The sequence below is a fragment of the Streptopelia decaocto genome, assembly GCF_964273445.1.
Source record: "Streptopelia decaocto genome assembly, chromosome: 1".
Taxonomy (NCBI): domain Eukaryota; kingdom Metazoa; phylum Chordata; class Aves; order Columbiformes; family Columbidae; genus Streptopelia; species Streptopelia decaocto.
The window spans coordinates 128,443,572-128,468,651 of record NC_138663.1 but is presented as its reverse complement, the minus strand read 5'-3'; the positions used below and the strand labels follow the sequence as shown (position 1 = coordinate 128,468,651).

The 25,080-nt window shown below is 45.2% G+C and overlaps 1 protein-coding gene across 7 annotated transcripts in view; it reads right to left on the bottom strand.

The window, feature by feature from the left end:
* The window catches only part of BCL9 (BCL9 transcription coactivator), a 59,280-nt gene that overhangs the window by 3,656 nt on the left and 30,544 nt on the right, over positions 1-25,080 (bottom strand). For 3 of the 7 annotated variants that reach the window (XM_082055882.1, XM_082055884.1, XM_082055885.1), the window contains exons 2-7: positions 11,015-11,097; positions 7,789-8,095; positions 5,911-6,227; positions 4,813-5,002; positions 4,250-4,349; positions 1,603-3,832 (exon numbers count right to left, since the gene is read on the bottom strand). In XM_082055882.1, coding sequence (XP_081912008.1) covers positions 1,603-3,832; positions 4,250-4,349; positions 4,813-5,002; positions 5,911-6,227; positions 7,789-7,841 — 2,890 coding nt within the window. In that variant the 5' untranslated portion in view covers positions 7,842-8,095; positions 11,015-11,097. Of the gene's footprint in view, positions 1-1,602; positions 3,833-4,249; positions 4,350-4,812; positions 5,003-5,910; positions 6,228-7,788; positions 8,096-9,438; positions 9,637-11,014; positions 11,098-17,203; positions 17,222-25,080 lie in introns of those variants that run through there. The other 4 variants (XM_082055883.1, XM_082055887.1, XM_082055886.1 and 1 more) reach the window with 4 other exon arrangements.

Genomic DNA, 25,080 nt, shown 5'->3' with positions numbered 1-25,080 from the left:
GCTGGAACTATCTTGAGCCTCTACAAATCCACAAGAAGAATTATCAGGTAAGTCTGAAAATCCTACAGTCCAACTGCCATACACTGAAGACAGATTTAGGTACCAGGTCTAGCCATAAAAACCTGTAGTTAATTAACTGTGCCTGCACCCACCAAACATCAACTATAACTCCTTTCCTTTTTTGTTTAGGAAGCAACAAACAAGCACAAGAGACATAGCCAGTACAACAAAAGCCTTAGCAAATATTATGCCAAGCAATGCAAGCAAATTTCTGACAAGGCTGCTGCAGCAATTACAAGTAAATCTCCCTGTTTGTGTTTCATTTCAGGTTTTATATACATGTATTTATTGCTCATTCCAGTTAAAGAAGTGTTCTCTGCATCTATTAGCTTAACGTCATCCTTTGCTCTCCCAAAACTACAAATAAGTTAACAACACTTCCAGTATCCTTTGTTCTTCACCCATAAATTTCATGCCATCCAGACCACATTAAGGAAAGATCCTAAATCAAAGTTGTTGTACCACTGAAAATTCACTGCACATTCCTCAGTTTCCCCCAGAGAAAAAAAAAAAAAGGAGAACAGAGAATATAAAATTCCTGCGATACCGAAACATTTATGCTTTGGAAGAGCTGCACATAAAAACATTTATTAAGCACAACATTAGGAACGGACTAGAGAGCACTTGGTTCAGACTTGCAGGCACTTGCGCTCACGCTGGGCACAGCCTCAGCAACCAGGACAGACACTAACACACAGGCTCCCTTCCTGAGCAGAGACACCTGGCCAGCAACCCCAACAGCTGCTGTGAGCAAGAAAGAGGTTGCCCTCCCTGCCACCGCAGGCATGTCCTGGCCACCATGCCATGACCCGTTGTAGCACCAGAGGGCCCCACAGCCAAGCCTCCTCTCTGCCAGGAGACCCTCTGGGCAGGACAGCCAGGGCTGTGGCACTGAGAGCCTGGATGGAGGGACAGAAGGATGAACATGCTCCAGGGTGAGCTCCGGGAGGGTTTGGGAGCAGGAAGGAGCGGGCAGGGGCACACAGACGTGCAGGAGCAGATGGGGCAGTGCCACCAGCAGCACCCTGAGGTCCCAGGCACAGCATAGCTCAAGCATGCTACCAAATGCTACCTAGGGTGTTTAGCTCTCTCCAAACCTACAAAGCACTAACCATACCTAGACTGGTGACTGTCTTTGTAGTAGCCTTCTACCTCAGTGTTTTCACAAAACATCAATAGGATCTTCTCCACAAAGCTATGGTCACCAGGAGCTATGACAAAATGGCCAAAAATCCCTCTGAGGAGAGATTTCTCCTATCAACACTCCACATCTTTTCACACTTCTTGACCCCACCCTTTCACTTTCATGTTCTCTGAGTGACCAGCCCTCATCTCAATACACAAACCACAAATACAACAGGAGGAAGAAAAGCGCTTGCACTCTACTCACGTAGCCGCCCACCAGACCCTGGGCATGGCCTCCCTCAAATGGGCAAAGCACTTGTCTGTTTTCTGCCACCCTGCAAGAAACCTTCCCCTCGCTGCACACCTCAGGGTAACCCAAGGTGAAGAGTCACATCCAGGAGCAGAGGCAGCACTCACCTGACTCCACATTCCCCAGCATGGCTGGAGAAGACATGGTGAGAGACGCCTTGTGGTTTGGGGGTATCCCAGGGCTCTGCAAAGGAGGCTTTGGAGACGAAGTCCATCCAGGAGAAGGTGCAGGAAGAGATGGAGACTTGAGGTGGACAGGAGAAGCAGCAGCTGACCCCAAGACAGGGGGGGACTTTATGGAGGCAGCGGCAGCTGCGGCAGTGGGGCCCGCAAGCATTCCTGCCAGCTGGGAGGGCGTCTGAGGGGACTTGAGGTTCCCCGAGGGAGACCCCATCATGGGAGACTGGACCTGGCGCATCGTGGGGGACTTCAGGGGGTTGATTCCTGGTGAATGCACCTGACCCGCCGTGGAGATATCCAAGGGCTTGCGGCCGAGGCTGCGCTGCGCGGGGGGAGCAGTGCTGAGGCTGTTGGGGTTACTGGTGGGATTGAGAGGTAGTGGCGGCATGTGGCTGAGCCGGTTGTTAGTCCTTTGGTCAGGCCCGATCTGTTCTCTGAGATTTCGGAGACCGACTCCTGGGCCCTGAGACATGGGAAGGAAAGGCCTGGGACCCATGCCGTACTCCTGCTGCGGGTGCTCCCCAAACGGCAGCGGCACCATTTTCTGCTGAGAGGAGAGCATCTCCGAGACGCCAGGGCGCAGCTTCATCATCTCTTCTGGCCCGACTCCTGCCTCCCTCAGCTTCTGAGGGACCAGGGGCGGGTTGGAGCCCATGCTAACATTCATGCCCATGTCCCCCTTCATGCTGCCAGGGCCCATCCCGAACTCCAGCTCCCTGTTAGAGCCCATTTGTGGGGGTATCCCTTTTGGGAAGTCCCCCCTGGAGGGGCTCATCGGCCCTTCCACCGGCATGCGAGGGAAGATGGGGTTGTTCCCAGGCTCCATGTGTCTCTGGGAGGGCATCATTCTGTTCATCTCCATGCCGGGCCTGATGCCTTCCATGTTCATGCCGGGAGGGAGGCCCATCTGTTTCTCAGCCAGCTGCTGCTGATAGAGCTCTTCGGGCAGGCCCTGCGGATTGGGGAACCGCTCCCCTCGGCCAGGGCCACTGAAGACACCCTGGCCAGGAGGGAAGTTTCGGCCATCTGGGATTTTTGGCACATCATCTGGCCAACTAACTCCCGAAAGCCCAGGCCGGGAGGCAGGATTGGGGACACTGGGGCCCTCCATGTCCGGGTTCATCATTCCTGCAAAACCAGGCAGGCGCATCTGGCTCCCAGGCATGTTGGGATGAGGGGCCATGCCCCTGGGAGGCAGAGAGTGCGACATGTTCATGCCTTCAGGGAAGGGCTCCGGACCCCCAGGTCCCCAGCCCTCCCCAGGGGTCATCTGATAGGGAGGGGGAGGACCTCGGACCACTCCCCGAGGCCCATGCTGATGGACCATCATGTCCTGCAGCGAACACTGCTGCACAACCACCTGCTCTTGCTTCCTTCTCTTCTCCTCATAAAACTCCTGCTGTAGCTTGAGCCAGGCCACCTGCTCAGGAGTCATGTGGTCCAGGTGGTCTGGACCTATGGGTCCTGACTGGGAGTTCATTGGTGGTGGCCCAATTTCATCTGGGGAAAAGGGCATGTCCCTGTGTCCTTGAGGGCCAAATGGAGCCCCTCCATCAGTCCGAGACCCTGACCCTTTGCCTAAACTTTGGGATTGAGCCATCATGGCCTGTATCGGCCCTTCAGGTTTCTTTTGGGGACCATCCAGCACTCCAGCATTTGGGGGTGGCCCCCCACTTTGTCCTCCTGCAAACTCCTTCTCATCAGGGAAGAGCATGCGCTGTATGTCTCTCAGGGTCTGCAACGAGCGTTCCCGATGCTCCAGCTGCTCCTGTGACAGTCCATCTGGGTTCTCGCCCAAACTGGATGGGTCCCCACCAGACACCTGCTGGGGAGGACCTTTGGGGTCTGCAGCAGAGCTATTGCTACCTTGGGAAACTGGGCTAACTGCTCGGTTATTGGGAGTCGAACTCTGCCCAAACCCTTCTGTCTGCAATGGGGTAGAGTTGGCAGGGCTGCCCACAGACATCACTTTGCTTTCCACGCTGGGACTGTCCTGATCTATAGGACATGTGGGGCCGGTGGGTTTGGATACCGGCGCTGACAAGGGTGGAGTCGGCTGCATTTTGGCATTCTGGGGAGGGTTCTGGTCCTGGGTGGAAGGGGGCTGCGGCTGCGGCAGGGGCTTGGGTTCAGTCCGAAGTGCAGTGATCTGGGGGTTCTGCAAGAGAAAGCCACACGCTGGCACTCATTCATCTTATAGCCGCGCCACATAAGCAGAGGTACAAACAAAATGTCCTGTCTCAACCCCACCAGCCCACACTCTGCAAGGGAGGGTGGCCTCCTTGCAGAAACCTATTTTGTTCAAGCATTACAGCAAGCAGCCCTTGCTTCTGTGCTAGCTCTGCATAAGCAACGGGTCAGAAATACACAGCCCAAATATTGCAGGACTCAAGGGTCTTCTTTGCATGATCCAAGACATTTATTTGCAGAAGGCTAGGACAACAACTCTCTTTAGGGTGTTTTTCCACCCTAAAACTAATTTCAGAGTGTAGATAATCATCCTTCTCTCTGAATCACACACACACACGAGCACATTTACCATTTCCCTTCCCACCCACATGCAGATATTCCCTACCAAGGGTACAGTGTTTCGTTCCGCCTTGCTCTTCGAGATGTTCTGGATATGAAAGGACACGATGGTTTCCACCTGTCCCTTCAGCACAGCTTCTGCAGCCCTGAAAAGACAGACAGACGCGCATATCCAGCTGAAGCCAAGAACCAATTTTTCTTAATCACTCTCCCTTCTGTCCTTCAGCTGGCAGAATGGAGAAAGACTTAACCACACATATTTCATTCTAGATGAGTAGCAAAAGAAAAATGCTTACATCTACAAACTCATCGGCATTCAGGGTTCATGTGTCAGTTTAAGCCATCCTGGCTGCTACTCACTGCATGGATTGCAAAACAATATCTACCAGCATTTGCCAAAAAAAACACACCTTGGGGGAATAAATAATCGCTTCTCAGAGGGCAAGAGGTAGCGACATTCTCCACTCCAGCCTCTTCAGCATCCCCAAAGTAATGACTTTTTGCTACAAGAACACACTTGACAGAGGAAATGCACTTGTGAATTGCTTAAAAAGGGAGCACAAATACAAGCACCGCTCCCTGAAGACATTTAAGCATCTACCTACTTACTTGTTGGCCATCTCAGTAGAAAAGACGTAAACCACTTTGGATGGAGTCTTCTGCCCACTTGCTGGCTCCAAAGCAGCAGTCAGGCCATGGGAAGGTGTGGAAGACCTTGGGGCTGAAGCATTTGAAGGAGTCATGGAGTGTGGTGTGTGCTGAGAATCCTGGGACTTCACATGATCAGCAGAATTGCAGTCTGGAAGGGAAGAAATAAGAAAAGAGAGCAATCAATACCTTGGGAGCTCTTTGGAAACCATTTCTGGAAGCTGAGCAGAGCTTTTCCTCCTCTGAAATTTCCCACTTCTCTCTCAAGCACCACTAAAGGCAATTCCTCTATTACACCATGCATCTTCCCTCTAATGCCACACTACCCTGGGAGTAGCACGGCTGGGAGAAAGCTCAACTTGTCCCTTTCCAAGGCAAGTGACAGTTCTGAGAGTTGATCCCTTTAGAATTTTCCAGTGGCCACAGAGATTAGCAGGAAAACTATACACCACAGTGAACAAATGTAAATATCTCTGCACCCAAGGTGCAAAATTTTACTTTTTTTGTCCTTCAGCCACCTTAGCCAGGTGACCTAGCAAATGAACAACAAAGGAAAGATAGACAACTGCACATCTACTCTGTTTTCGCACTGCCTCACAGACATAATGTTAGAGCCAGGAACAGAACACAGAAATTCCAACTCTCTGGCTTGAGATACCAGTCAGGGTGCTACGGGTTATGTATCTGTGTTGACAAAACATGCTTGCATATTGTTCGAAACCCATTTACAACAGAGCGGCTCCTGAAAGGCCAAAGGCCAGAAGGAAACCAACAGGTTGCATTTGTACTTTCAAATCCTCCAGGGGAGTTTCAGAGCTACAAAGGAACTTTCCCACTAGAGTCAGGTCTGCACTTTAACTGAGCGTGAATGGGACGTTTACGGATGCCAGCTATGAAAACTCCTCCTCACCTGCTCTCAAGACCTTTATACTTCATTGGCTGGAACTTACAGAACCCCAGACAAATAAATGTTTTGCTAACACTTGCATAGCAATTCTCCATCTCACAGAGGACTCAGACTAATTGCCTGCACTTGCGCACGAATTCTAGCAAACATACCTTTGATTTCAGGGTCGTCGTTAGGAGTCCCAGCTTCCCTCTGTTCAAAGGAGTCTGCCGAAATGCTCCTCTCTCTCTTCCCCTTCCCCTTGGCACCATTTCCAGCCCCATTCTTCAGCCCCATGCTCCCACCTGGGCCAGGGAGCACTTTGGGGGGGTGACCTCCACTTTTGGGGTCACAGGGAGAGGGCTGGGATTGGCTGGTGGAGCCCCCTTGTTTGCCCTGGTTGGAAAATTTGGAATCCAGCTGGGGGTTGCCAGACGGGGACATCACTGTAGGGGGACGGACCATCACCTCCTGCTTTGATTTGGGGCTACTGGGGACAGAGCAAAAAAAGGAAAAGCAAAAAATGTGACAAACCACACCATTGATTCATTCAACCCTGTAGGAACAGATTAGAGAGAAGCAGAAACAACCACTGCCACCTTTGCAAGCTAAGGCAATTGCTGACAAATAAAAAATGCCTGCACGCTTAGAGCCATGCAGGTGCTTTTTTGAACATGCCCTGAAAGGGTTATTATCCAAGACAGGATCTCATTGCTCAAGAAGGCACCAGGGCAAGCTACAGACCTGCCAGATCCCAGGAATTGCTGTCACATGAGGACCTACCTCTAGGGCTTCTGTCAATAAAGACAACGGTTTCTATGTGCACAGAGAAGCACCTCACATGAAGACCAGCTCCGAGTAAACACACAAGGCACAATAAAGTTCACCTCACCAATCTCCTGGACCTCAACTATATGCTGCAGCTCTGACTAGAGCAGGACCCCCCCACCCCCTCCCTTGTACCTCTCTATCCAGTTCTACAGGGAGCACAAGGAAAACCCAGCATTACTGCAGCATTTATCATACATCGGGGCAAGCTGCCAGGAAAACACAAACCTCTGACCGTGAAAACAATTAAACCAGCTACAACCTGCCTCTGAATAAGGAAAGAGGAGGATACCATCTCCCTGCACACTCCTGCAAAATGGGGCAGGCAAAGCTGCTTTAATTTGCCAAAGGAGATTCAGAGTCTTTCCTTCCCTGGTCCATTCAGCAAATTGCATCCTAAAAATATTTTGTTCCTCTGGGTTTTACAGAGGTATTAGCCACCCCTTCCTCCTCACTCTCCAGTTACTCCATTGCTATCAGATCTTCCGCACTGTGTTTTCCCATGATCACTACCACTTCCAACAGGCAGTGCTACTAGCATCCTCACTGTGGGACCCACACAAGCTGCCTGGTCCTTTGGACAGACATCTGACTCAGAAGTATTCCCACTGAATTACTCTTAAGCTCCAGATGACCTCTAGGAGTAAGTAATCAAACTCGAGAGTACTGTCAATGATATTATTGCAAGTCCCCGGACACTGCTTCACTTTAATATTTTTCCCCTTACAAATGAGTGGAGGAGAGATGCTGACCTGCTGCACAGGCAGGTGAATGATGCAGAGGATCTCAGTGCACAGCTGATCCATCCTCCAGGCTGTTCAGGCCAATAATATGGAGGAAGCATTTTGGGTGAAAGTACAGACAGAGAGACCTGCTGCTGCCCAACTACCCCTCAGGGAAACAGATAATTAGAAGAGGGAAAAAAAAAAAAAAAAAGGAGACTCAGCATGTTTACTCTCCTACAGCCTATTCAGACACCTGATGGGAGGAAAGAGGGCATGAAGGATGGAGAACCTGCACCTCACACGTGTAGAGCCTTAAGCTCATCCTGAGCCCAGCTCATCAGCACTGTGCAGCCAGCGCCCAGGTACTCAGCAGGTCCCATGGTAGCACAAAGGAGGACCAGCAAGTCACACGCACCAGCCCCTAGATAATTCTGGAACAGGGCAGGGACAGCATCATGCTCCAATCCAGAGCGGGTGAGTACAGGCTCTTTTCCTTACCTCTGTGTGTTGCCTGACGGGGAGTTCCTCACTTTGGGGTTACTGGAATGCATTGACAGAAATCCTGAGCTCACAGTCTCACACGCACGCAGATGGGCTCTCGTCAAGTTCCTCTGGGGAGTGTGCTGCCAGAGGCAGCGTCGAAGCACGTTCTGCCACTCGCTTCTCTCAATGCTGGCTGTCTGCTTGCCTTTTTTCTCTTGGCTCCTCTCTGGTTTTGCACTGGGTGCTCCCCTCCTGCAGTTCCAGCATTCTCTAGACGCGTGCCTCCTGCTGCCCAGGGGAAGTCTCGCATCTCCAGGGCACACTGTTTAAAACCACCCCACAAGAAGAGAACAGAAAAACAGTGAGGAATTTTCCAAGCATACATGGCTGGTGTAAAGCAGTACACAGCGATTTTTCCCCCACTGCTGAGAGGACGCAGAAGAACAAGAACTTTTAGATGGCTCAGTACAGCTGTGTATTTCCAAGCAAAGGCAGCCCTGGCTGGCCACTCGGTCTGCAGGCAGTGAGGCCATCTTCGCTTCATCCAAAACAAATCACTCTGGAGTCAGTAAAACAGGGAAGCACCTCGTACCTGAACGCTTTGATTCCACACCTCTGCTCAGCTCAAAGACACCTCAGAGCAAGTCAGTAGGAAGCCAAAACGTCAAATCCCCAACATGACTTAGCTATCCAGAATTCCCCTGTGAATAGCCATCATCTGATATTTCTTAAGAACATAAGACTCTGCTCAAATCTCTTCTGTCTCCTTGGTCCAATATAACTAGACATATCTCCAACAATGTGTGCTAAGGTTTGCACAAAGGGAGGAAAATAAAATAAAATGTCTTCCTGACCACCTGTAAGTAACCAGCTATGCTGTGATAACTCTGAAAATACCAGACGTTAGCCACTCATTTAATCTATTAGAAAGAGCAAAAGATCACCAGAGAACTACAGCTTAATTCACTCAGCAACACTATACAGACTATTCAGAATTAAAAAAAAAAATCCCCCCCAAATAAGCACTTTTTCAGCATCTTTCTAAGAAACAACATGTGTGACGCAGGCAATAAGGCACATAAAACTGTTTCTGGATGAGGAAACTATTGAACATTATTGTTTATGTCCTTTGGGCTACATTATTTTGGAACAAATTTCTGTCTTGTTTATGTTTCAACAAAATCTCTCCTGTTCATCTCACCTACTCAGATGCAAATCCACTTAATTTAGAATCTAACCAAGATTTATTGTTAATGTATTAAGCATTGCTAGTTAAATATTATTCAAATGTAAATATTCCTAGTATTCCTTCTCAGCACCAAAGAAGCAGTTTCTTCCTGGGTATATCAAATGAAACAAAACAAATCTCAGACTGGGAGTGTCTTGAATTTTATGAAGAAACTACTGTTTAAATTGCATTTAGAAAACAAAAAGTGGTTTGCTTACATGCTGACAGCAGAGGACTAAAAAGCACAGGTACTACATAGTCACCTCTGGCCAAGGACAGTTATCAGTAACTTGTAGCACTCAGCACCATGGTTTTCCAGTTCCCCAATTTTATCTTGTTGTGAGGCTGTGCCATTACACTTTTTAGTGACTTTGCACTGCTGTGCTTTAACATGATCATGCTCCACACTGCAGTTGTTCCATGGAACTCTGCATTACCTCCAAAAATTCTTCTCTCTACCACACGCCTCCTTCATGAGCCAGAGGAATCATTCTGCTCCCTCTTCTCACCTCCACTGCACAAACTCCAGTCTGAGCCACACATTCCACAGGATCCACACATCTCTCTGGAGTTATCACCTGGTTATCCCACTGATTTTGAGAACAATGTTGGAGTTACTCTATTCCTATTGTTACTATGATCACGCTGTAATTAGAGCTGGTGCTATACAGATATATCAAAGAGAGAACATCTTCACAAGAATCTAAATTATACCATCTTTGCATGCAAATTTGTCTCCTATGTCTGTTTGGACAACAAAACCAAACATTATCAACAGCACCCAACTCCACTTTTCAGGAAAAGTCAATGGAGCTCAGTGATACTTTGGGGTTCTCACTTAAGGTGAAGGTGTGATGGAAACCATAGTGCATTTCAGGTAAAAAAAGGCAAAAAAGAACAACAGCATTAAAGTGAGCAGAGCTCAATGCCAAAAGCAGGATGCAGATGCCTGTGTGATGAACTTAAGTATTCTAGTTGTTTCATCCTCTGCTTTTCCACTTCTGATATTTATGCATTATCATGTTACCTTTTATTATAAAATGAGAATTTTCTCAGACTCACAGTGTTGCGCAGTGCAATGAGAAAGCTTGAAGAACAGACTCAGGATGACACTGGCTGCACAATATTTCTGACATCAAACTTTCAAGTACTTCACAGGGAAAAAAAAAAAAAAAAGAAATACACCTTCAATTTTTTTAACCCTACTTTTTATTACATGTATCTTCTACCTATTAGAACTGATACACTCTGCAAGGGAACTGTATTTTCCCATCTCAGTTTAAATTTCTTCTTACCAGAGAGAGCTTTAAAGGATACATCAATATATTCATTGGCGGAACAACGGCAACTCAACTTCCTCCGCTTCTCATTTCTGCACACTGGGAATGTACCATCTTTTATAATGTGAAATGGAACGCCTCATGATTTTTCTAAATGTGCTTCCAGCATATGTGTGTCTGGGAATCTAGGGTTCAATAATGGAAAAGCTCTAGAGAAATGTATTTTTGCAGCTGGAGTCTGCCTCCCATAGCAAAGCCTTTATCGTTGCTCTAAAATTAGAGGAACAGTCATTGACAGTGAATGGTCAGGCCAATTTTCAAGACATTTTGGCAAGCTACATCCAAAGCTGTATTTTCAGGATTGCTATACGGTATGCCAGGCAACGGCTGCAGGGAAAAGGGACGGTTCGACTGTCTACTCATTCTCAGCACTTCTCTCCTGACTAGATCAGGGAAAGATCTGAATGGGAACCAACCCAAGGGAAACAGCAGAAATCTCTATTCAGCTGGATCAGTCCCCTGATCTGGTTGATCATGTAACCACATCAGCACCACTGCAAGCTCAAAGGAGGAGGTGAGAACAGGTGAAAAGTAGCCTCACCCCACTTGGGTACAGCTAGCAATTTGGATGGATTAAAATTACTTCAAACCTCAACTGCAGAGACAAGAGAGAGGGACCCAAGTTTGTGGAGATATGATAGGTCCTTGCCTTTCCAGCACGTAGTTCACTTACCAAGACCCCTGGTGTCACGACACGGCAGTACTCATTGTGAAGGTCACAAGTTGTGAACCACTTGTCTCACAAGAAAAGATCACCTGGAAAAAAAGAAGAGAGCGGTAGAGTTTCACCAACAAGAATGCACAGTCAAGCTGTGTGTCCCTCCCACGCATCCCACCTCAGAAGTGGAGGAATCAAAACTTGCTCTGAACCACTGACAAGCAGAAGCCTCTGTTCAGACTGGCAAAATCTGTCAGCACTGAGAAAGCCACCATGAGACTGGAAGAGTCTGAAGACGCGTGCTGCACAAAGAGGGGAAATAGCTCAGACCTGCTTTAGCACTCCCACATTTGAGCTACCTGGATTCCCATGAGCTCATCTGTACTTAGAGAAGCTGGCACAAAGCTTGGACGTGTAACCTCCCCTTCTCTGCACCCATCTCTCTTCAAAGGCTCACCATCCTCTCACTGTGAGCCCATCAACTTCTGCCAAACCCCTGTGCTTCATATATATAACCTCCTCCACAGCCAGACAACATCTAAATAAAAACATCAAGCATCAGGTGAAGCCAGGGAATCAGTCAGTCACATCTAGGGGAAAACCAGGCAGGTTTCATATGGAAGAAGGACTGTGTACTGTTTGGCAGATCCCACTTCACATCACTGTGCTATGCTATAGGGAGAAGGGAATCCAACTGCAAACCTTCCCAAGTAAGACACTTCCCAAGTAAGACACTGCAAGTTTGCTCAAGGTATAGGGATGAGCTCCACGTTGTGCTGCAGTTATTTCCTATAAAGCCAGAAGAGTTCATGGCCCAAGAACCCATCAGCCACACTTTCAGTGATGGAGACCACCATGCATCAATTAATCTTCACACACGTTAAAGCAAGTTTAGGTGCCTGAAAGTTCAGTAACACAAGGAAAGGCAGACTCTGAGGCATGTCTTAATGGTAAACCTGAGGTCAGTAAAGAAAGAGCAGCTACCTGCCAGCTTCTCCCTCACCCACTGTGAAAACTGGAGAGGCTGCAAGAACAGTATGAATTCACACAACATTCACACTGCCAGGGTGGTTTCTCAGAGCCGTCTCAGTTATTTACACGGCACAGCCAGCCTTCCAACTAAAGAACGACTGCAAACTGAAATCACTACCAGAGGTTTTCTGTGTAATCCCAATGCATTCTGCTGACCAGATCTCCCAACAGGAACACAGGAGTTGTTGCGAGGCTCAATTAGTTACTCATTGTGAAACCCTGTGCACATCCTCTTCTCTCCAACATTCTCCAACTATTATCTACTGCAGCTTCACCTTAATAATGTAGCAATGCACTGCCATGTAATCCACCTCAACAAAACCAAACTACAAAGCTAGTCCCAAACAATGCAGCTACATTCTCCACCCAGTCCAGCCAAATCAAACAATGAAATCATCAGCGTGATAGACCATCCTTATCTAGCCAAGTCACACCTGCAGACAGAAGCTGAAACAAACACCTATCGCAACAAGCTGCTTCATCCAGTAAAACCTACCACAGCAGCACAATCATCCCTGAATCCAATTACCCAGTTATATCTCCTCTCCCCTTTCCCCCACCCCACCCAACAAAACAATACAGGCTAAGCCATGACAGTGCCAATACTGACACACCTCTATCAAAGCAGTGACAGAAATCACCTTTTCCCTTGAAAGGGAAAACATGTGAACACCAGCACGCATTGGCATGAAGAGAATCTGTCAGAGCCAACAGTTGGGGCTCTACTGCTTGTACCACCAAAGTTCAGCTTAGCCAAGCCCCAGAGCAGGGCAACTCTACAGACCATCTCCCAGGACTGCAAGTGGGACACAAATGATCAGACATGACCCATCTCTAAGGCTGCCCAGACAATTATTGCAATGCAACTCCATCCCCCACAGTTTACCATTTCTGCTGCTTACCTGCACAGTCTTAGCCCACAATCAGCACAAGACAGCTTGCTCCACAGTGAATTTAAGAGCAAAAGGGCAAGAGCACGTACACCAGCAGCTACCACAGAGTAACTAACAAGAAACAAATGCACATCTTAGCTTACCTTTTGGTAACTTATTTATGAACCACCCCTGTACCTCTATGAACTAGCCAGCATGTTATTGTACTGCAAACAGAAGAGGAAAAAAAAAAAAAACAACAAACATCCAAACTAGTTCATTCATCCTTTATGCCCTTAAATTGTGGAAGCTTGATAGTGACAAGTGGTCAGGTACTTGGAGGTGTACGGAATTATGGCTGCTTCAGCAGGAACAGCTGCAGTTATCACTGCCTCACTTCAGTCTTTTCTCCCTCTTTGAGAAGGATAATGTGGAGAGATGAAATAAAGGCATACCAAGTAGATAAAAGTATCCAACTTGTGGCCTTACTGTGACACGAAGCATTAAAGGCAAGAAACCTCTTTCTCTGTGTACAAGAAAGAGCATGCTTCATTTTTTTTCCCACGGCCTTTCTGAGACTGTCACTCTGTGCTGGACTGAGGGTGGTGAGAGCCCCAGATCAGCACAGAAAAAGAAAAAAAGGCTAGAGATCTGCTACAGAAAACAAATGACGACTTTGAACGCAAGCTGAGCCAGCACCCTGAATTGTAGCTGTGATAGTGGAGTGGGAGAGAAAGAAGAGATGGAATAAGAACAGTGGAGTAAGAGATGGCTTTGGGAAGGGCAGTGGCTCCAGGAGGGACCAAGCACAGCAGCAGCAGGAGCTGTTGGAGCCACCGCTCATCCTGGCACTCACCGCGAGGCAAACCTCTGCGTGTGCATCCACTAGTGGATTCCTCCTGTCACCAGGGAGGTGGGGCACAGCAATGAATCAATCAACGCGCTCCTCCAGTGCAATTTTACCGGGAAGGGCACAGCCTATTTCTCCGACCCCTCAATTCAACCACATAAGAGGCAGAACATCTGCACTGGCAAAAGGTGATTCCACAACACCCAAGACACCCCCAAGAGCTAACACTGTTTTTCACCACATGCTATACAATCACGAGTTTTGTGAAGCATTTGCTTATTCTGCACAGTTGCAGCTGAACTGCACGTTACTTTTTAATAAGCTGCTGTTTAATAAAGTGCTTGATTATACACCTCATTGATACAGCGTGCAACTGGGAAACAAGGAAGACACAAGAAGTATTATTTGATGCTTTTATTGAACCATTAGACTCCCTTAAGAACATATAAAAGTAAAAGCAAATAGATAAATTGACATGAGTATTCTACACCACACGCATCTCCTCATGACATTCAAGGATACAGGGACAGAGGACATCTTAAATCCCTTGAACCAGTCCCAGCTTCTAGATAATGGCCCCTACCAAGGGCTTTTTAATTACATCTTCAAATCTGCCCCTACCTCTTAGCAAAAGCTGCCTTCCTCATCCTTTCCCACAAATGCATAAAGCATGTGCTTGTAATACAACTAGTATTGGACCCACTAGCATTCAAATAGGTTTGTCAAAAACACTGCCTTACCTGCTGTGCACCAGGTGTGTGCTGGACCCAAGAAATCAACCAGCCTAAGTCTATCCAATTCTATCCCTCCCAGCCATTGCTAGCACTTGTGACCCAGATGAAAACTAACCCTAGATATGATTAATTTTCAGCGGACAAGCTTCCTGTTTCAGCAAACCAGGTGGCCACATGCTCACTGGTGTTGGCACAAAGGAGGCAGCAGTGACTGATGGCACAGGCACGGAGAGGCTTAAGTTGGTTTTTCAAATATACTTACATCCTTCTCCTGCCAGGTCCCTCTGCCCTTTTCCTTAAACAAGGGCAGAAAATACATCAGGTACCTAAAGAATTGCTGGGGCTAGACACAGTATCAATATGCATGTCATCTGGACACGATACATCCCTGCTTGTACAAGCAAGTTGTCAGCAGATGGCCTGACTACCTACTGTCCCGGCTCTTTCTGTAGCAGGGTTTGCAGACCTCATCCTTTAATCAAACTACACAGCTACCACATGGTAGACTTTCAGCTGATTCGCTCATGGGTTCCATCTGCCAGAAAGGCAGTGACCACTTGCACCAGGGGCACCTCATCTGGTACACAGACTATGCTTCACTCAAAGCAGACGCTTATTTGGGGAAAATACCATGTTCTGTCATTCCCTAGTAAGCCACAAATGTCCTTTACTTATAAATTACTTTCTCAACATCAAGAGCTCTCTTGTTAATACTAAGCTGATTAGACAGCAACTCACAGCCAGTCACCAATTTCTAGATGGCTCTAACCTATTCTGAAACAGTATGGACTTTTCTACATTTATGTATTGGCAGTAAAAAAAAGATGGCATATACAAAGTCCTCACAGTTTCCCAAAGCCAAGAATTCTGCATTCCAGAAAAATCACTGCTAATCCCAAGTCTGCACAGCATTACCTCTTCACTCATGGTGTTGCACCAGAACAATCAGTAGAATTGAGAACTTGTCACCTAAACTCATTTTGCAACAAGAACATGGAGACTACACGATCTTTACCAGACTTACTTCAACAGAGAAAATAACTCCTCTTGCACACGTGGTGTGTACTCACCTCCCTGTTAACGTCTAAAACATAGGCAGATTATTGCCCACAACTACCTCCATGCCTTGACGCACAGAGAAAGGGGCTGAGCAAAGACAGGCTCACTTAAAATTAACACCTTGATGACCTATGGGCACATTGACAAGGAAAAAGCAGGCAAGACTCTTTGCCATTACAACAAAGAGAAGTTCCTTAAAGCAGCTCAGACTAATTTTAAGAACTTAGAACCACAGGATAAACCTCCCAGAAACTACTTAATCGCCTCCATGCAAATTCAGTATGCACGGTCATATAAATGTAGCTCCACTGAGCCTCCCTGTGCCTGTCCATCCACATATCTTGAGTAAGACAAGTGCAGACACTTTTTTTCCCCACACTCTTCCCCCCACAGCTCCTATCACCACATGTGGCCATTTCCCAAAGAACCAGTCTCTCCTCAAGTCCATTCAAAACAGGGGCAGTCACAGAAAGTCCAGCCTTTTGCTCTCCATCCTTAAAAAGTGCAGTCAAGTACATCACTGACAAAGTGCAATACAAACCCAAAGCCTCAAAGAATAAAGTGGTTCATGACACTTCTCACGCAACCATCCCCTGCTTTCAGACAATGGTATCTGCATCAACTACTCCTTCCTCCTTCTGGCAAGCACATGGATAACCAATAGTAGCCATGATGCAAAAGGTGCTTAAGTAACTATGCTTTTTAGGTAGACCAATCGTTCTAAAATAATATTTTGCAACAGGCACATTGTTCACTACACTCATAACCATCACTTTTAAGAGCTGTAACACCAACACCTTTTGTCAAAAGACAACTACACATCCATTAAACTTTATTTTTAGCACCTCTAACAACACGTTGGTGTGTTTTAACACAATGGGGATGAACAGCTTACTAGACAGTTTCTGATTTTGTACAACTCTTTCTACAACTCCTTCCCCAGAGTAATGGAGTAGCCACTTATGGACACTGGTGAGCAGAACACAAACACTTGAACTACTTGGTCCACTTGGGACTAGAACAACCTCTTGGCAAATTCTGACACAGTTCAAGAAATCAGTTAGGGGAAAAAAAGCTAAAAGGAAAACCCTTAAAAAAACAAACCTAAAAGCCTAAGCTACAACTATCCACTTCTGTACAGGGATGCTACAAACACTTCCCCTCACCATTCACACCATTTCAGCTTCACCAGCACCAGTGGCATTTCCCGGTGCAGGTCAGCCAGGCGGCTGCCAGGGTGTTAGGCGTGCGGTTGCGTAACCCGTAGCTCCCCATGACGTCATGCTGACCTCAGCTCAGCTTCAGCGTACTCCAGCACAGCTGCCAACGTCAGTTCAGCTCCACCTATGTTAGCAATGTTGGGAGCAGTCTATGTACATTACGACTGGAGTTTTAAGCACTTTATGCGGAGCGTCACTTACCTTAGCAGCAGCCTGTCTGTTCTAGAGTTCCTACTATTGTTAACACTGATAAAGATCAAAAGCTCTAGCAATAAGGGATTTTTCAAGACATGTTTAAATAGTATTTCCCTAATATATGACAGGCTTCTGCAGCTTACTATATATCATGTTAGCAGTTAACAGCCCCAGCATCAGTCAGCATTACACACAGGAGTCCAGTAGATAACGCCAGAGCTTTCCACAGGCTGCTTTGATACCTTTGCCTTCTGTCAAAGTCTCATCTGCTTTTTGGGAAGTAGGTAATGTGTTCGGAACCAGAAGTCATTTCTTCTCCCTTACTTCTCTGGGTTTATTTTTTCTAAAATGTAAATAGGGACATCAGTATGAACAACCAGAGGTAAAAGACACCTGTATCAAGCTTGCCAGCAGCCCATTCTTCAGAAACTAATCTGTGGAGTAGGAGGAGGGAAAAAAGAAAAAAGGCGGGGGGAATGTGGAAATAATGGATGAGAAGACAAGAACAAGGAGACACCAGTTTGTTCTTCCACATGTAGTAACACCACACTGTATGTGCACAAGGCTTGGAAAAATAAGCCACCTATCAGTTCAACATGAAAAAAAAAAAAAAGCACTTTTTCTTTTCATTTCAGCATCCCTTCTCTAGGCTTCCAGAATGAGAGATAAGAAACAGTCCTGAGGCATAACTCCTCAGGCTGCAATCCTGTCAGTTTTCATCAGCTGAGTGGGGTCAGTACAGCACAGACCTCCTCCAAGGAAAACCCAGCGCCACAGCAAGCAGTAATTCCCCAGTATGCTGCAAGGGAACATCACACAGGACACCCGTCAGAATTGCTGGCGGCAACCCGCACACCTTCCTTCGCTTTAACCTCCACCTTAATAGGTGTCTGCGCACTCTCCCATCCCAAATGAGCAGCTTTTCAAGGCTCCTCTAAGCACTGCTGCCTTCCAGCACTGTCCGTAGGACTGTTTTTTGTTCAGGACTGTCACCACCAGCCATCTCTCTGCTCTCCTCCCTTACGCCAGCTCTCCTGCGGCTTCGCAGCACCAGGAGCTTGCACCTGGGGAGCTCAGCACTGCCAAGCGGGCATTCCCGTGGAGGCAGAGATGGAGAATTACTCTATCCCATGCAGCCTACTGCTGGGTAAGGTTTGTGCCAAGGGCTATGCATTCCTGGTGCACTGAATGTCTCATTTCTTTGCTTTTAGACCCACATTCAGCAAGTTAAGATGTAGAACGACCTTCAGTGACACAGTGCAGTGCTTCTGTGCGCTGGTTTCCTAGTCATTCTATGTGGGATCTTCAACAGAGCAATGACTCTTCTCAGGAGTAAGGCACTTCAAAGAACTCCAGCAAGTGAAGACTGCATGTACACTGTACTCCACGATGCTACATGATCATATCAAAGCTGCTGGGATGAAAAGCTGACATTTGATAAATAACATGAGGTCACCTAAAAGATCTCAACACACTGCATGTGAAAATGTTATTTTGACAAGAAATTAGCAACTGTATAATCAGGTCTATTATCAAATCTACTGCTTTGACATGATCTTATAGAAGCATGAAGAGCATGTAATTCCAATTTCTGTGGGATCCTCCCTCACTCAACACAAGATGTACACGTTTAATATTCTTCTAGTTAGCCACACATGTACAGCAAAGCCTAACGTACTTCAAAGTATTTACTGTGCTGTATAAACAGAGCACTATTTTCAAAGACTCATAACTGTCAAATCAAAGCTAGCTTTCACAAGAACATTCAGAAGCATTTCTGCTGGATGGTGGCTATTTGCCTGACAGTTTCAACTTTCTATCCCCAACCACAAGAAGGTTATTTTTTTTTAATATATATATATATTTTTTTTTAGAGACAGAAGAAAGCATTTTCTTGCTAACAAGCTGTCAAGACATTCTGGCCTGAAGTTCTTTATTCTCATACATTCACATAAAATGTGGTGGAAAACTCCAATTCCACTAGCAAAGGTTCCAAGAAGAGTTTCTCCATACATAAGATGCCTAAACTCTCCATGTGGCTGCTCACCTTGACAGGCTACAGCTTTGTTTTGTATTACATTGCAAATACATTTCTAATCAATCCTCAAACAGATTGGTACATAGATAAAATACTGTCATTTCACAGGCAGTGGAACAGCGATATCAAGGCACCTGAAGAAAGCTTAGCAAAATGCAGAGAGCACAGCTCTGAGCAACCTGGAAAGGGGTCTGCTGCTTGATCTTACCCAGTGTTTTTAAGCAGTGACCACTAAACCAGAATTTTCCTTCAGGTTTTGCAGAATTCTATACACACTGCAAAGGTGGCAAAGATAGCTTCCAGCAACATACACAAGCAGACTCACAGATTTAAAGCAATTTGTAGAGCATAAGTGACACGGTCAAGCAGATAAAACACAGATGCATTAAGAGCCAGGTTCTGTTCTCAAGTTTGCCACCAAATCCAACATAACCTGGTTTTAAAAGAGCCGATGGGCCCCAGCTGCCTTACCGATAAGGTAAAACAGATACCTGCAACCTTGGTTTAGAAGGCAGAGAGGACAACAATAGGCACATGGAGACCACCCAGCGACAAGATGGGTCAGCAATTTAAAGCTCCCTTGCTCTGCTACGATGCAGACAGCCCCACCAGAAAGCCAAGTTGGAAGAATACAGTGGCACTGCTTTCTTGAGTGGTCGAACAGCCATGAAAACAGAACCACCAGATCAGAGTAGTTGCAAATGATAGGAGTTGAGCAGGCAGCTGTATGGGTATCCATGCCTGAATCACAATCACTCTGAACTCAATACAGAAAGCAGCAAGCCCTCCCTCAATTCTATATGCAGTTAAATTATCGCATATATCATACACTCGTTTTTGCCATAGATTGTACTGCTAAGGGGCACTTAAATTCGGTATTGTGTTCAAGACTACAGCACCCAATTTTCAGTGAACTCTCAGAGGACATTGCTCCACCACCTCTCAGTCCCACTTTGTTGAAAGAAATGTCACTGGTAAAGCGTACTATCCATTTTCCTTCATTCAAAATTATTTCATTGATTCTGCCCAGGCTTTAAAAACAAACAAACAAGCAACCCCCTTTTTCCACTTTTCATGTGCCTTCCCAGTTCCACAAGCTTCTTCTCAGAAGCCAAACAAGGAAAAGCTCACCACTGCTTTTAAGTCTGTCTGAAAAAAGTGGACCTTGGAGCATGTCTATCTATTCTAAAGACATAATATTCGTTCTTCAGATACTGTAAACTACAATTTCATAACAGTCTTTAAAACAAATTCAATAAGTGTTGTCAAAGTAGATCAAAAACAAAGCACTGAGATCTGACTCTGCTAGAGAGCAGGTAAGAGCAATCCACAGAAGTAGGAGTAAATCAAATGTAAAAAGTCAGGTAGCAGCAGTTCACTTTGCAATAGCCACAGTTTGGTAGCTCAGACCGGATTTCAGGATGGGTCACCAGGATCCAATCAGAATCCTATGCAGTTCAATGGCATATCTCACACGCTGGTCCCAATCAAGTTTCCAGAGAAGTGTGCAAGAACCCCACAGAAAACCCAGGCACAAGAAGCTATTCCCTCCCTCCCTTTCCCAATATAGAAGCACATCTGCTAGAACAGAATAAAAATCAAGGTTTTTAGACCACAGGTTTAATACCTCTTCCAAAACTTCTACTGTCACTGATTATGATAATTGAATATTCTTCATATTCCTACAGACATCTGATTCTTTTTAACTCTTGTTGAATTCTTGCTCCTGATGATTCTCACAGCGTGAGTTTCACTGCTTAATTGCAACCATACTAAATAGTCTATCATCAATTTGAACTACATGTTCTGTATCATCACACAGTCTTGAAGCAGCAGAAACTTCTCCATACCTAAACCACCATACTCTTTGCCCTGTTTAAAGCTTCTTACAGAGGGTTTCTCTTTTTTATACAATGCATATATGCTCAGAGATGAGAAACATTTTTGGCAAAAAGAACAAGGTAAGCTGAAGGAACTGTTCTCAGGCAAGGGAAGCTGTAACAAATAGGTGTAAATAGCATTTCACAAGCTGAGCAGACTCTTCAGGGTATAGTTAGATGAGCATTCCTCTTGGCAGCAATGCCAGCTTCAAAACTGCTGCTACCAATATTTACTTCCAGCCCTGCACCACACTGTCTGATGTGCCCATACAACTGTTTGCATGGCCCAACAGTGAACAAGTTTGGCAAACTGATGCAGCCAAAGTGTAATCATTTTCTTGTCAGGCTACTTATAATCCAGATAAGTTCCTTGGTCCGTTTCAGTTCAGGGCTGCTCCAGCAGCAGTACCAGCACACACAAAGGGGTGATGCAGGCTCAAAACAGGCAAGTGCTGAGGACTCCTCCAAAACCAGCCCTGGCACCAAAATAAATGCTCACAGGCATATGAACAGAGGGCAGCCAGGCCTATAGGCAGGAGTGCAGTCATGAAGAACAATCCCACTTTCTTAAAAATATGAATAATGCTCAGATTCAAGTCAACACTGGAACAGTTCATTTGGATTCAACACACATTAAAAAAAATCACCCTATGTTTTGCTATTGTTATTGAGTTAATGAGATTTAGGACCGTGTGGTCTTACAACTCTTCAGAAATTCCCCAATAGATGGGTTTTTTAGCTCGAGTTCTTCAAGATTATCCAGAAGTCCTTATAATATATAAGGTTTGTGTTCCTCTGCACTTGTATAGTCCCCATCACAAAAAAGGTCCAGCTTCAAAATTACTAAATTTTTAAAACAGAAAAAAAAAAAAAACAGATTATTAAAGGTAAGGGGCTGGGGGGGGGGGAGGGGGGAAGCTGTTTAAAATACGATAGGCAGAGCAGTGCTCAGACAGAAATTCTCCAACAAAATAACCTTCCATTCACAAATTACTCTGAAAACCTGAATTAACACCTTCATTTGGCCAGCAGGAAGACTAGAGGGACTCCAGCAGAGCTTGTAAGCAGGAAATCCAAGCCCACAGCAAATCTTGCTAGGTTAAAGGACTTCATATCTATGTAAACAGACGACAGACCTTACCAAGGCACAGAGATTTCTGTGAAGTCCAAGGCCACACAAACTAGACAGAAGGATTTTATGAAGGCTGCCTGCAATGCTCTGAAGAAATTCTGGTAAACTTCTAGAAAGGGGAAGAGATCAAACCCTGCCAGGTAACGCAGCTGACATTTAAGATGTGAATTAGTTTGAATACTCGCTTGAGTGTAAATTGCTCCACAGGATAAAGTTGAGGGTTTTTTTTTTTCAATTGAAATTATAAAAGACCAACAAAATTCCTAAGCCATAAGCACAGTTGGTAAGGCAACAGAACTGACACAGCATGTCAGAAACTCAAGAGAAAAAAAAATAAAATAAAAAGAAACATGTAGAAATAGGTATAGGAAGTCAACATATTGCAGAGTAGCAAGCCTTTGAATAGCTAGCACATATGGATCAAAGGTACTCGATTCCACCTCAAACATATAAACTGCTCAGAAAAGCTTTTGTATATTAATATTTTAGCCTTGTGGCTTACAGTTGCCTTCGTGTCTGTATTTGGATATTTAGTGACAAATGTAGATTCTCTGGCTCTGGACTAACCCTAACTGAAAACAATCCAAGTACACGAACTGTAAAGACGAAATGCAAGATGGGGGGAGGGAGCAGAGGAAGCTCAGGGAAGAAAGAGTCCACACCCTTTGTATTCATAATATACAGAAGAGATCTACAAAGTTTTTGGTTGCATGAACAGAAACCTATTTATTTTATTGCATATTAAAATTCAGGTCCTGCCCAGTTTAGAAAACTATGTTGATCAATAAAGAAATTAACTGATCACAACAGAGGAAAGCAAAACACCTCTGCAAAACCACAAAAACCTAAAAAGACACCTATATGCACACCCCTAGCCCACAAAAAAAGATGGTTACAACAGTACTGTAATAGTCTAACTACTTCCCTCACACCAGAGTAGATCATAGTTTCTCCCAGAACATCTTTATTGCATCTACGAGCTAAATAATCTGTATTGGGAAAACTATACTGGGAAGTCAGCAACAGAACTTTTACCAAATGTTGCCAAAACCAAGTACATACACACACACAAAAAATACATCCCCAACAGAATCTCTAATGTTAACCTGACCAAAGATGAGCAGCTGAATGGGAGGGGGGCTTAGACAAAAACTTGTTTCGGGTGGGTTTTTTTTTGTTTGGTTTTGTTCACACTTATTTAACGTCAATGATTGATTAACATTTTGGATAAAGGAGGTCTTTGTTAGTGATTCAGCATCTCCACCCCTTCAATTAAGGTGTTAAGAGTTCACAACAGTGCAGTGAGATCCAGAGATCCCCAGACTTCTCTCCACACACACAAAAATTTCAAACAAAAAAACAGATTAAAAAAAAAAACCACCCTATTGGGAAAATTCAAAAATCCCAAAATTGACATCGTTGCTAACTCCAACTTAAAAAAAAAAAAAAAAAAAAAAAAGAAAGAAAGAAAGAAAGAAAGAAAGCTGTCTTTCTTTTGTTGTTTGAGGAGGGGCCAGCAAGGGAGACAGGGAAAGAATATGAGCCCTTGAGCCATTTTTATGCTCTGAGTAAGAAAAAAAAAGGGACACATTCATTAAAAATAATCTCTTTGGAGATCACTATTAAAAAAAAAAAAAAAAATCACCACACAACAGAGCCATCACGCCAAGTCGTCCAAAATGGCTGTAATAACTCACCAAAGCAACTCCTGTGATTCCCAGGGGAAAGCAGATCGGTCTGCCTTGGGATGTGGGCATGAGCACTTCTGCTAGAATAGCTCTGCTGCAAGCGTAGGGCAAACACAAGACACGTGGGTGTTAGCCTCTATTCACCTTCACCAGTTCAACACCTGTAACACCCCACTGCAGACAGCAATTGCATTACAGCCCCTAATATAAAGCAGGAGAGAGGTAAACAAAAAGCAGACTCAAATAAAGCTGTCTAGGTATATTAATTCTTTCATTCTATACCCTGATTTTTCTTAAAATTCCATTGCATGTAATGCCTTACCTAGCCTTTCAACACTTGTTTTCATAATACTTTGAGCAATGACTGACCCAATATTATCTTCCAACAAAACAGAAGAATAAAAAAAAAAAAATCTACATCACTTTCTTTCTCCTCTGCTTTTTTAAAGCTTGATACATTTAAAGATGCTTCAGAGCATCCTATGATGTCTGTGTGGGCTTTTCACAGAGAAATTGAGGACAAAATACTTTCAAGGAAAATAAAAATGTTGCTGGAACCCCTCAAAACTGGAAGAACTGTCTCCCCCGCTTCCTCCAACTGTATTTTGACAGAAGAGCAACTAGTCACCAACAGGGAGGCTTAATGAGCCAGACTTGACTTGGCACATCCTTCTCTTCTCTGCCCGAAACTCAGTGAGAGGCTAATGCCCAAACTAAGATGTCACTTTACGAGATAAGAGCTATCAAGACTTGATGCTCCTCTCCTAGAAAGTGAGGTTCGTGGTTATTTCTGGACCAGTTGCAGAGTCCACATTAGGTTTGACATCTGGAGAATAAAAGCATCTTCCCTTTCATATGGGTGGGCTCTTAACTGCTCCACAATCAGCTTCCTTACTGCCATTTATTACATCATACTTTCTTTCTTTTGCTTTCCCAATTTCTCATTTTGTTTACTATTAAACCACTAACCATATAATCATCCCACCCTAATATTTTATGCCTAAATAATAACCCACAATTGACTGTCACATCAGAATTTTCATATCTGCATCCTCATGCTTTGTCTGCCTTCCCAAAGTAATATCCACCTTCCACATCCCAAACATTCAATCATCAGGTCTTTTTAGTCCCATTATCCCATCACCTACACAAAGGCCTCAGGGACAGAAAGCTGGACAACATGGAAATACCGGGTGCTCTCTCCCATCCTATAAGTGAAGCCTTACTGCTAGTATGCATCCACCTGCCCCATCATTTCTCTCAGAATCTGGGGTCCCCAGTGTTGGGGTTTTTTCCCCCCCATTGTCCAACTCAACCTCATGAACTTGCAGTATCTCTATGGATTTAGCCTCTCTCATCCCACCGACAGCTCCGCATACAC